This window comes from Hippocampus zosterae, chromosome 3 (genome assembly GCF_025434085.1).
Source record: "Hippocampus zosterae strain Florida chromosome 3, ASM2543408v3, whole genome shotgun sequence".
Taxonomy (NCBI): domain Eukaryota; kingdom Metazoa; phylum Chordata; class Actinopteri; order Syngnathiformes; family Syngnathidae; genus Hippocampus; species Hippocampus zosterae.
Genome location: NC_067453.1, coordinates 16,633,620 through 16,647,094, shown reverse-complemented (window position 1 = coordinate 16,647,094; position 13,475 = coordinate 16,633,620). Strand labels below are relative to the sequence as shown.

At 42.1% G+C, this 13,475-nt stretch overlaps 2 protein-coding genes across 16 annotated transcripts in view; one reads left to right on the top strand and one right to left on the bottom strand.

Moving 5' to 3' along the window:
* LOC127597330 (lithostathine-1-alpha-like) overlaps positions 1 to 13,475 on the bottom strand; it is a 172,012-nt gene that overhangs the window by 27,541 nt on the left and 130,996 nt on the right. The gene's annotated exons all lie outside the window — the stretch shown is intronic.
* The window catches only part of shank3a (SH3 and multiple ankyrin repeat domains 3a), a 209,004-nt gene that overhangs the window by 142,567 nt on the left and 52,962 nt on the right, over positions 1 to 13,475 (top strand). For 13 of the 15 annotated variants that reach the window (XR_007961621.1, XM_052060202.1, XM_052060200.1 and 10 more), the window contains 2 exons: positions 3,240 to 3,421; positions 5,220 to 5,243. Coding sequence is in view for 14 of the 15 variants with exons in the window: in XM_052060202.1 (XP_051916162.1) it covers positions 3,240 to 3,421; positions 5,220 to 5,243 (206 nt within the window). In the remaining variant the exon portion in view is untranslated. The remainder of the gene's footprint in view (positions 1 to 3,239; positions 3,422 to 5,219; positions 5,244 to 13,475) is intronic. The other 2 variants (XM_052060201.1, XM_052060199.1) reach the window with 1 other exon arrangement.

Below are 13,475 nucleotides of genomic sequence, written 5' to 3'. Positions count from 1 at the left end.
ACTTGATGCATCGCTGTTCAATGACTTTGCCATTGTTACTGAGGCCAGGCTGGTTGTTGTTTGTAAGAAACGGATCTGCAACTTGTGTGAGCACATAATGGATCCTGCAGCTTCTATTGTTCCTTTCCAAGAAAGGAAATATGTGAAAGGGAAGAAAAGCAGCAGTCAACAGAGTAAAGATGGAATATGCTTCTCACGCATCTGTTGTTGTTGTTGTTTTTAGTAAACAAACCACTGTTAGTACCTTTGCAACACTCCATCACCTCCATTTAACCTTAATTTACTGTTGAGGCACATTTTAGTACAATTATACAAATTTTAATTACATTCTAAGTGTAAAGTGCAAGCATCTGTCATAAATTCCTGCGTAAAAATTGAATAACAATTCAGGCAAAATTAAAATAAAAACAGTATGAAGTAATAGTACAAAATGAACTGAAATGGCACATTTCTAAGTACATTTTGATCACTGTAGACATTGTATAAAAAACAACTCTGGTGAAAGTAATAGAACTGATTTGATTAATATATTGAGTAGTGCATGAATGTGAAATATCAATCAAATTGAATTGTGCTTCTCTCATGGTTGCATCATTGCTTTTGATTTTCCCTGCTTCACACCCTCCATGTCGTTAAGTACAGATAGTATAGCATCACTGCAAACGCTGTCATGTTAATATGTTCAAACATGATACCTGTTACCCTGTTGCCTTTCATAATGCACAAGTCGGACATCACACGAATGGCAGAAGGATGAAAAGAAGCACTCGTCAACCGATTCACTTCTCAAGGCTGCCTTGTCACTTTGTACAATGTCGTGTCCCCTGCCTCTTGCCTCACCTCTCCGCCTGGTCTTGTTCTGACGCCAGGGTCCAAACATCAACATGCGGCAGTCGTCCCCATCGGTCCCCCGCTACCATCAGCCCCCACTGTAATTGGAAAGCCGTCAGCAAACTGTTGTTGCTTGTAGATGGCGATGGAGAGAGAAGAGTTGGTGTGGGTGAGGGGGCGCAAGCCATTGATAAGAAGAGTAGAGTCTAGACGGAAGGGAGCAATCAGTTAAATGAAAGCTATAACATGAGTGATAAAATTGATGGGGCCAACACACTGACAAAAGGGAGACGGGCGTGCTCGAAATACATCAGCGCAATACTGTATACTGTATTGATCAGAATCAATATCAGTCTTGCTTACAAATACTAAAGGGCCAGTTCCCATGAGAATATTTTTGAACAAAAATAACCTGGACTTTAAAACAAGTTTCCAATAGGTAATAATGGACTTTAAACACCTTTATTAACTGTACAGACAATGTGTGAGGTAAAATTCTCAATTCCCATAGAAGTAAAATAATTTCACCATCGTTCATAGTAAATAAAATAAATAAAAAATACAACAATGCAACACTCAGTGCTTTATTTATGGAGCAATGCTTGCATGCCATAATTGAGGCGACATGCCACATAAAATTATGCGGTGGGCCGGATTTGGCTCGCAGGCCTTGAGTTTGACACCTATGTTTGAAACTAATTGACTACTCATGAGAGACAAATGAAGCTTCACAACATTGTGATCAAAAGACCTCCACATGCGAGCGTCATGTTTTTTGACCCCTTTTTGACTAAATTCTCCAAGCACCTTGCATTAGCACAATGCTGCGCAGCACAACCACAATCAGAAAGAGCTTGTTTTTATTCTCCTCCATTTCCTTGAAGTCACACGGCTAATATCGTATTTACTTAAGACATTACTAATGTCATTGACTGTGCTTAATGAGCCACAAAATAGAAATGGAATTTCGGCAAACTTTGTGGCTTCATTATTCCGCACTCAAACAAGAACATTTATTGCACAGTTTGTGGGAAATGTGCAAGGAATTACTATATGTATTCCACTTGGTTATTATTTTATACGATGTTGTTTTTCTATTGAATGGAATGCTCTGGAATAGATTATCCAGAGGAGCCTCCACAATGGTGCAAAATATTGTTTCCTCGCAATTGAAGGATAATAATGAATGGTCTTAAACGAAGCTCTTTGAAAACACACCCATTCAACTAATTTTTTGAACAGCTTTGCAACTATAACCTGGAGTTAACCACCAAAACTATGCATCGTGATAAGTGAATAAATACTCTCTTCAAACTTAGGCCGTCGTAAAACATTTATTAATTCCCTCGGTGCATTTTTGGGAAAGATTTTAACATTGTCTTTCAAGTTTAGAAAGAAGTTAAATGAACATTGCATCTTATAATTTTCACTTTTGGGGTAAGTCTCATAATAAGTGAGTATTTTTAGAACAGAACACTTGTAAATCCTTAAACAGAGCTGCGGGTGGTGGCATATGACAGTTGTGCCACCTGTGCCTCAATTTGAGCCTGGAAGAAACCTGCTTGTTGTTATTTTCAATTGCATTTTAAATTCAATAGCTTACAGAGCTTTAGATGTGTATCTAGAATGGTATTAAATGCCCGAAAGGAGACGTGAGAGCAGGAGGAGGAGCGGGATGCCGAGTATGCCAAGGGCACGTGGTTGGGATTTTGGCGACGGAGGAGGAATGAATGAAAACTATAGGTGGAGCTCTGCCACCGCTGTAATTCGCCAGCTTTCCCCGTGCGTGTGAGGATATACTGGCGGCGAGGAATGAGGGGTGGAGCAACAGTTCAACCAAATGGGCTCAAGCTTTTCACCTAAACCCCCGCCGCCTTTCCTGTGTGCGTAAGTCTCGCGTGCTCATAGAGGGGCTCGTGCGGGCTGTCAAAGGAAAGGGAGGCAACCCAACAACAGCGCCGGCGGCAGTAGTAGCAGCAGGATTGGCAGAGTGTGTGTGAGCGCATGTATGTGTGTGAGCGGTGGAAGGAGAGGAGGAGGGGGAAGGAAGGAAGGAAGGCGGAGGGACTCACGAGGAGAAGGGCAGCAGAAATCCACGCTCCCCCCTAGACAGGAGGGATCCAAAAGTGTAGGGATCCATCATCCCATCCCAGCGGGGAGATACGCATCCCTCCTCTCCGTAGGGGGCTTCTGCCAACTCAGGATGACTCAGAGGGGATTCCAACGGGATCTATCACACGTTGACGGCTATCATTTCAACGCAAACCTTTCATGAATCTCTCCCTGTCCGCCGCGAAGACCAGGGGCCGTCAACCTCCGGCGGCCCCGCGGACCATCATGTCCGTGACCACGGGCTTCGGCTACCAGCTGCCCGGGATCACCACGGTGACCTATGTGTTTGTTTACAGCCCCGGCTCGGTGCAACGGGACCCGAGCCCGCCTCATCACACGCCGCCGACGCTGATGGGCGCCCGCGGGCCCAAGCGGAAACTCTACAGCGCCGTCCCGGGTCGCACCTTCATCGTCGTAAAGCCGTACACGCCGCAGGGAGAGGGGGAGATTCAACTCAATCGAGGAGAGAGGGTCAAAGGTAAGATGGCCTCACCTGCTGTTTTCCAACATTTGTTGTCATGAGACAAAAGGCACTTATTTTACATTGGGGAAAATACGACAGTGCAACAACAAACAATAATATTATAAAATGTTGAGACACAGGTTAACTGCCAAGTAATGGTCGAGTATTTATTTGCTCTGCCTGTCAGTGTACGTCGCTGGCATGGCTACATGAACACATTGTAACTTTTTCCTGAATTTTTCTGACCAGCAAGTCATAGTGTTTCTGTATGGGGAAGGTATATTTTTTACTCCATTTTCAAAATAAAGTTCAATCATTCACTCGAAATCATTTGTATGAAATAAATCATTTTTGGACGCATGAAGTAAAATTGGACAATTTTGAGGCACACCTGTACTGCTATGCTGTTTGTTTTGTGGTTGTATGTGTACGCGTGGAGAGGGAAGACCTTCACTAAAGCAGAGCTGCTTCTCAAAGCAATTTGTATGTTATCATGCAACAGATGTAAGGCAGCAGAACTTTCCCATTTGCCTTCAGGGGTGGGAAGGGAAAAAGTCAAAAATAAGATGTGAAATGTTGTATTTGTTTTTGCCCATTCTGATTCTTGGCATACAGCTGCTGCATTACAACATGACTGGACTATTATTCATTCTGGACTGGGATATCCTGTTCTTTCGTTCAGAATAAGTTCCTCAAACGACATCACCTGGAGTTTCATTTTCGGGTTTTGTTGGTTAATCTGTGTCAATGTCAATGTTTCCATGGGACAAATGTGAGCCAGGAAGACTGTACCATTTTTCAATTCCGGGGTGGAATCAAATGTTTCTTGAACAAAATTGGAGAAAAATCATGGAGGGTTGTATTTGTACTGTTTGCAACCAATAGATGGAAGACGGCAGGACCGTACCATATTTTTTTATTCAAGGGCAGGGGAAATTGTTTTCATTTTTTTTCTCTGTTGCACTTTGTATTGTTTATGGGTTTTAGAGGGGGGGGGCATGTTTGGATGCACCAGTCGCATATTTTTGATTCTGGACAGTGAAACTGCTTTCACAGAGGGATTAGGGAATACCATTTCTCATATAAACTCGTGGAGTGCTATATTTGCACGATTTTCAGTCTGAGGAAAGGGGCACAAATTTGTCGAGGTGTTTAAAATTCAATTAACACAGTGCACAGGTGCAGAGTTTGATTTGCATCTTCTCCCCATGCCTGCGTGGGTGGGTTTTCTCTGGGCACTCCAGTTTCCTCCCACATTCCAAAAACATGCATGGCATGTTAATGGAATACTCAAAATTTTCCCCAGGTGTGATTGTGAGCAAGAATTGTTGTTTGTGTCTGTGTGCCCTGCGACTTGCTGGCAATCAGTCCAGGGTGTCCATGCCAATTGCTCGAAGACAGCTGGGATAGACTCCAGCACGCCCTGTGAGGAGATTCTTTTGGGGTGGGGGCATGCAAACGGCATCAACCTATCATTCAAGAATGTGAAATGTCACCCCTGGAGTTCAAATGGTACTGTCCTATTTGCCATTTCGAAATCATCAGTGCCAGGACTGCAAAAAGTGAAGAAAATTGTGATTGTTCCCAAACAGCGTAATGCTATGGCTACATTTTTCTGCCTCATGTTGTGCTTCATTTTTGTCATAAATATTGCATTTATTTTGTTTCTGCTTTACACAGAGCTGCAATAGCTCGACTTTTCATCTGTCTGTATCTGTGTGTGTGTGTGTGTGTGTGTGTGTGTGTGTGTGTGTGTGTGTGTGTGTGTGTGTGTGTGTGTGTGCTTTTTGTCTCCATCCATGCCTCACTCAAGACTTTGACTGTAATGACGTAGAAGGTAAACAGCATACTGTTCTTTTCAACCCTTGCCACTATCCTCCACGTGTCACCCCTCCGTGTGCGCCATTTAGTGAGTACATCCGCTGCCCTGTTTGAATCACTGCGAGTTGTTTTAGCGAAGCTGACAGTATGGGCATCTTACTTCTGCAAGCAAGTGAGAATGATCACCGATTACGAGGAATTAGATGGATCATCCTATCTTTTCGACATGTTTTTTTTTTTTGTTTCCAGAGCAGGATTTCACTATTTGGCAGAAATTGACAGAGTGCCTCAATGGGCTGCTATTGAAATCAAAACAGTAATTGAGTGACGTTTGGTCGGCCAAGTTTTAGATTTGGTTATAAAAACGGCAATATTTTGTATACTTACATGACAGATTGTTGGGAAGTAAACGCAGTCTGGATACCCAGAATTAGCTGTTCTACTTGAGCGGACTGTGACTTGTCACTCGGATACTTTTACAAGGTGATCAATGGTAAACAGCACATGTTTGATACTTTACTTTTGAGTGAGGTCTTTTTGCTCTGAAATTCAGTCGCAGCATTCTTCCATTTGTTTGACTTTAAAATCTGTTACTGCAATAACAATGATCATTCCTTCAACTGCTTTCTAAAATGCATATTCTCAGATTGAAATTATTTTCCAATGCCCATCCTTCGTCCGAAGAGAGTGCATGCTGATTCAAACAGTCCAACTGTGTCAACTTCCTCTTCTCCGGTGGCTTTTTCCCATTTGAGCATGCGACCCCAGCCCTCTCCTCCCAACTGTCCACAGATACACCCTAGCCCCACTCTCGAGCCCACACACACCACTAAACCCCACTTTGCATCCATCACTGTGGTTCATACCCACATTAGCCTAATGAAAACACTTTAAAGAGAGTGAGTAGTAGTTGCACTCAGGTTTGACATCACTCACACTCTCTTTACATTGTCCAGGAAGCATAGCATACAAGTATTTGGTATCGTATGTAACACTGTAGACACTATGCAGTTACAAAGGCTTCCTTTTTGGCTGTTGCATGATGATATGAATCCGCAGACCTTAGCCAGTGGACATCCTTCCGCATGTGCTCACATGTTCCTAATGGGGTCTTTTTGTCTACTTTAGGGTGACAATGTTCCCATTTGCATTCGTATTACTGATTTAAATGGCAAACAATTCATATTTCTTCCACCCAACAAAGCGCAATGATAGCACATTAGTGTAAAACCGTGACATTTACTGAAATGTTTTGGGTTTTTCTGGCGGGGAGTGGTGGGGGGGTATGCTTCCGTGAGTATGCTTAAATATGAATAATTAAGAGACATAAGTTCGAATAATGGAAATAATTCTCTCTGGTGTGCATGCTTTGGCCACCAGGAGGCAGTAGAACACAGTCATGAAATCACAAATGAAGAAGACTTTCACATCGACTGTAAGTGACACAGTAAACTAAAGTATTAGTAGTAAAATATTTTTACTGTTTACCAAATAGCTGCTCGTTATGAATGAGATGAGTTGACTACCAGATAATGCTCATATCAAAAAAAAAATTCTCGCAAGTCAAAGCAAAAAAATTGGCCAAGTGGCGCATATCTAAAAAAAAAAGTTAGGACATTCATTTCTCAGGTACCACTGAAGTAGGAGAAGACCAATCCTTTATCCCGACGTTAATAACAACTTTATCCTTCTATATCGGTCCACGCAGCAAACGTGTACACAAACGCTTCCGTGGACCGTGGTGGGCCATTGAGGCAAAACCATCTGGCTCTGTTATGCAACATTGGCTGTCACACGGTGTGCCATTTGCCTTGCCCACGTCATGTTGGGGACGTAAACATTTAAATGGATGTTAAAGTTATGGCTAAACTAGCAGTATTAGGCTTCTGAATAACAGCTAGTACGTTAGCTAATGATGGGGTGAATAGTGGTTGCGACACCAAATTAACCAATTCAAGCCGTATTATAGTAAACTGACTTTTTAATTGTTTGTATACAAATGGTTGGTTCTCTGGAGCGAACATTTTGAAAATAAACAACCAAGTACATTTTTTGCGAGCTGTCTCGTTGTAAAAACGTGCTTGTGAGAGAAGCCTTTCTGATTTTTACCGGATTGTGTTGTAACAGCCTGGCTAATTTACATAACCCAGCCCCACATTGGATTTCCAGCTCAGATTTGGCTGCTTGACTGTACGGAAAATATCATCATGTTACAGTAAAAAGGTAAACAGAGCTAAAGTGGTTGAAGCACTATATTGTGATGTGCAGCACATACTCAAGATGTTTGACGAAGTTCTACATGTTTTTGTTTGCCATTGTGTCATCACATGCATGGATCCGCTACACCAGAGGGTGTCAATCTAATTTTTGTCGTGGGAGTTAACGTCTTCCCTCGGAGGGCCGTTATGACAGTGACACCACGAAAATGTTGAATTGTCTCATCGCCTTATTACGTGCAAACAACAAATTAATGGAGTACCAGTTTGGAAATCATTGAAGTCAACTACAATAGTTTGATCTCTTATTGTTTGAGTGAGTGTAACCAGGGTAACAAAATTATTGTGAAATCTCAACGTAATGTATTCCACATAACGGTTTGACATTATGGTTGCAGATTTCAGCAAAGATCGTGCAAATTGACACACAACATTATTTGCTTTCGCGGGCCACATAAAATGATGGGGCCTGCCGAATCTGGACCCCGGGCCCTGAGTTTGACACCTTCCACACTAAACTAATTAATTTTTCTTTTTTTTAAAGAATTCAGGATGTCTCCATTACAATTTGGTGGACCGCCACCGGCAAAACCAAATGTTGCTTCTTTAAAGCGCAGAAACAAAGATTCCCCTTGTCACTTTTTTATGGCACTTCATACAGTGTCAACTAAAGAATGACCAGTCCTCCTTGAGCCTTGAAAGAAGCTATTTTAAAGGCGGCCGACCCTGCCTTTGATACATAATGCATTTTGTCTCATCTGCATTCATAAATGGATGGACTCGTTAATAGTAATAGTGCTGCTCATTTGCGACAGAGGACGAAAGGAAGTCAAGCGGGTTAAAAAGCAAAGAAAGGAGACAGCGTCCTGTTTCATGGGAGGTCATGAGCGTGCCTTATTAAAGCCCGTATTTGCGATACCGCTCTTAAATTGATCAATGGAACGTGGAGGTATACCTAATGAAATGTCCGTCTGGTGTGTATGAAATATCAAAACAATGGTCTGCTTGTACCCTGAAGCTGTCATTCTGCTTTGCACTGTAAACATGACAGTAATTCATTGGGAGCTAATTAGTTTGTTAACAACCTCCCAGCATACTACACACAGACACACACACACGCACGCACGCATGCACGCACGCACGCACGCACACACACACACACACTCATCAGTGTGGTCTTGTTAACACTTTTGTCAATCGCCAGCTTTGCCGGAGGAGCATCCTTACGAACAGATCAGACTAGGTAAATTAATTAGAATGATTGAGTTTCAGTATTTGATATAATCAAAGTATCATTATTCTAGTGTCGAATTAGTGATGTGCATGTAGACTTTTGTAGTGGCTCGGAGACATAGTAGTCGTATGATAGTGGCCTATATCGAGCTAAACTTAACAGAATTTTAATTTGGGCTTCAGACTTGGACAAATGCCACTCATCTTTGTTTTTGTATACTTTTATAGAGAAGGACGACGATCCAGATTCAGACGGTAAATACAGCAGTCTTAGATCCCAACACTACACTAAAATGTGGGAGGTGTAAATTAAGAGCTAGCAGTAGAATGGAGCCTCTAAAGTTGAACACTACCGGGATGTCTAAGTCGCAAGCGACAACGAATGCGGCCTCACAGCCCCTTTTTTCATTCTGTATTGAATGCATACTTCTGATTTGGGCGAATTCCAACCAATATTGTTTACTTCCTATTCAATATCAGGCACTGATTCATGACAATTTTTTGATTTGTTATGTTATGTGTTGATGTATGATATAGGTGGAAGGGGCACTTTTTTCCCTACTTTTCAATAATCATCAAAATAATCCTCAAACATTAGACAGCTTTGGCAAAACAGCTTCTCAATTCAGCTTCAACTATCAGTCTGGAATGCCTGCTTTGAAATGGCCTGATTTGGGAAATTCCTTTGTAGAAGTACAAACCCTGGAATTCACTAAAATGGCGGCTCCAAATCAAAATGGTCAAACATCTCAGGCATGGGTCCTAGAGGGATTTTCGTGGGTGCTGTTATGATAGACATGTCCACCCAATCTTGTCTTGATCAGTGACACTCGAGTTGGGGCATTTTTTTTTTAAATAGACTTTCTTAGAATCCTTAAATTGATATATATGAGCGAGTTTTAGGGACCCCTAAAATACAAAATAATTTTTACCAGAAGCACTGGGTTGCAGAAGTGTAGTACTTTTTAGGCTTGTTGACACCCCCACTCACAACCTGATGCTTAAAACCCCTTTTTGTGTTTTGGAACAATTGCCACCAAAAAGACAATGCAAAACAGGGGTGATGATGCAAGTGAAGTTACACTCTTGTAGAGAACATTCAGATTCATGCAAGTTTTGGGACAGCCGACTTTCGAAAAATGTGTCGTCGTAGTGGTGTAGCCTCCAACTGTATGTTGTAGAAAATTTAGTTGTGTCTTTTTTTCATGCTCAGCTTTCCATAATGTTGCTGTCAAATGAAAAGCATGTATCTCTGCAGGTTTGTCGAGAATATTTTGTGTTTGCCAACGTGTCTGCATGCGCCACATGCACAGATCTGCACACTAATTGACAAATGCAACTTTGTGGCTTGGTGGTAAAGTGTGCTGCTTCTAGGAGCAAAAATATGTTAACTATTATTCTCCTGCTTTTTGGGGGTAAATCACATTTTTCACTTTTGTTTCACTTTTTTACTTTTTTCTTCCTTTATTCGAAACACCAATGAAAAAAATTGCATTGAGTTGCATGAAAACGAAAAAAAATCACACAAAACTTGCAGATATGTGCGTTTCATTGGACATTGATAACATTCACAGTTTGAGTGTTGCACAAAGTAACCATTCTTATTTTCTCGTCTATAGTTAAAGATGACTATCTGGACTCAGATGGTAAATACTGCATTTTGTTTTTAGGTCATTACTGCAGATTAGCAAAATAGCAATGCAGATTATTTTACATGAAAACATGAAAAATCATTTTACTTTAATTAATGAATTTTCAGATTGTTGGTGAACTGCATTTACAGATGCATCTCAATAAATTTTAGAATAGGGTTGAAAAAACGTTTTTTTTAATTTAATTTAATTTAAACTGTCTGTATGCGCACATATATTGATCCAAGTTTAACTTTTTTAAAAATTTAACCCCTCAAAAAATATGTTTTTATTTGTATTCAAATTTACTGAGCTGCACTTGTATTCAAAACACACATTTGTTGAACGTACTCATGCCATAAAGCTGACACTGTTTCGCGAGGAGGAGGAAGAGGAGGATTCCGTTTTCATTGATGAGGGTGAAGGTAAAAGTGCCTTGTTGAAATTAAACGTGGCTGACAAAGTGCTTTAAAACAAGTCAATTGTGCTGCCCCTGTTAATGATGTGCGTGCCTTAGGCTACACTGTTACACTCCTGCTAATAGCTTTGAATAGCGAATAAATAAATAAATGAAAAGCTTATTGGAGCTGGAAAAATAAAGCGAATGCTACCTTTTTCTGTCCCGCCAATTTATAAACGATTGACATGCTGTGCATTCAGCCATAATAGTCTTCTTTAAAAGTGTCCATAGTGTGTGTCGATAGTTTTCTTTTCCCCTTACCGCTCCTTTCATTCTCCAAGACGACTGACTGACGTGGAAAAGCTCCAGCGGTGATTGGAGGCTGTGTATGAGATCAACATGTGTAGGCAGCTTTCATCCACACACGCACACAATCACACGTGCGGCGTGCCTGCCTTCCGCCGCTCAGAAGGGTCGTCCACATGCGGCTCCTTTAAGCACACTGTCTCAGAGTAATGAGCTCGGCTTGCCTTTGTGCATTTACTGACCACCACTGTAGCACAACACGAGCATACACTACGGGACTGTGTGTTTTAGTGTATTTTGAGTGTGTGTGTTTGCGCACTCTCTCTATATATGTCCATATGCCTCCCGCTCTTGTACATGCTCACGCTAACCTTGTTGGCCGTTCCCCCCCCCCCTCCTTATGTCTTCCCGTTCTGTCTTTATTGATCTAATCCCGTGGTCTAAATGGTCATCTCGATGAAAAGGTGACTCGCCATCGCCACGGTCACCGCAGTAATCGCACAGAGCTGCCACAGTCACTGCAACCTGGTTTAAGTTTTACAGTTGGCATATTTTGGTTTGCAGTGGTGTGCGATCTCAGTGGAACAACGAGTCGTAGCGTATGTTGTATTTTCTATGTATTTAATATGCGTGGAGGTTGCGAGACAGTGATGAGTTTTTGCCTTTTTTTTCAACAGTGTAGAATTGTCAGTTTGTGCGCAATTCCTCATTCACAAATGCAATCTGATCTCGATTTTTATACATTGAGAGTGAAGTGACATCCGACAAGTGGGACTTTGATCAGAAGTGCTCAACTACGGCCCTGTTGTCGGTATCTGTGAATAGTTTTACTATTCTTAGCCCCTGTAATTTTAAATTTTTATTTTAATTTTAAATCGGTAAAGAAGCTTAACACACTCCACACCACTGGATGGTCACTCAGAAAAATCTTGACTAACTTTGATCGGAAGAGGGCGGCAATCTCAAATGTGTTCCAATTGTCCATATATATGGACACTGCTTAAGAATTTGCAATCGTAAATAGAAAATAGGTTTAAAAGCTTTACCATGCCCCAATACTTCCCACACATAAAAAAAGTTACCATGGAGGCATAATTGCACGCCGAATGCCTACTTTTCCTCAGCAAGTGATAGATTGAAGCGCATTCCTTCACGAGCGTGAAAGCCAGCTCTCTCGCACACACACACACACACGCACAAACACACTTGTTTGTTTGTTTGTTTGTTTATTGAACATAAAACACATACTTAGATATTACATGCACCTTTCCGCCCAACGCCATTATAAATCTTGCAGACAGCCGTGAAAATGAAAAGCAGCGCAAGTGACGTTGCGATTAGACATTCACAAACATGATTAATTGGGTTTGCTTTGTGCTCCCGCTATGTGCGGAATACAAACGCCGTCATGGCCGCCGCTATGACCGGCAACACAGATGTTTGATTCTGCCTTCATGCCGCCGCTACCGCTGCTTGGATGACAGGGAATAAACATTGTCTCTGTTGCCACTGGCAAATGTTGCAATACAGACAGGGAAGAGCTAAAAGCTTCTTTTTTTTGTGCTGTTGGTTTGCAGCTGTCATCATGTATGATTGCACATACTGTAAATTGTAGTGTGCTTTCCTGCTTTGTGGCCAATGATAAGAGCCAGCAGACTGTGCAAATGAATAATACATGATGCTATTTGGAGCATGCAAGTTGTTATTTTTTTAGAAACAAATGCATATGCGTGTATGGTTACTAAGCAACGAGCAGACAGACACTCTCGATGCACAAATCCATTTGTTTTCTCATTTGCCTTGGTTTGTGAGATGACTCAACCTTCTGCTGTTTAGCGGCTGCTGGCAAACCAGCTCAGATGGTGCTAATTGTGAATTTAGAGACCAGCCCTCTTCAGTAATGAGAGTTGTGTTCCTATGGTAGTGACATGACTTAGAAGGAAGTCGGATTATGCTGACACCTCAGGATCACAAATTTACTAAGGCCTTGTAGCAACCACAAATGCCCTCTGAGAACTCCGACATTTGAATTTCGCGCCGCGAGACTGATCAGCCAATCGGCGGCCCCGGCTGCCGCTCGCTACCAACCAATCACAGCCCCCGGGTGGGCTGGACGTTTGTTTACACTAACGTCCGCTTTGCTGGTATATAAATGATCGTACGTTTGCTGAAATAAAACAGTGTACCACCGCTCTTCGAGTACTTCACTTCACTTCGCCGGGCCGTCGCTCCTTACAACTGGTGACCCTTCGCCGTTCTCAACACGCCGTTCTCAACACGCAACCTTCGAGACTCAAGATGTCGACAGACGCCGTCCGACAACAACCTCACAATCCACGCCGTCTCGGTGAAACTGCCGCCTTTCAGCACTCAGGAACCCGTTTCCTGGTTTCGCCGGGCCGAAGTGCAATTCCGCCTCCGGAAAGTCACAGATCCGAGAACAAAAGCGGACTACGTCTTAG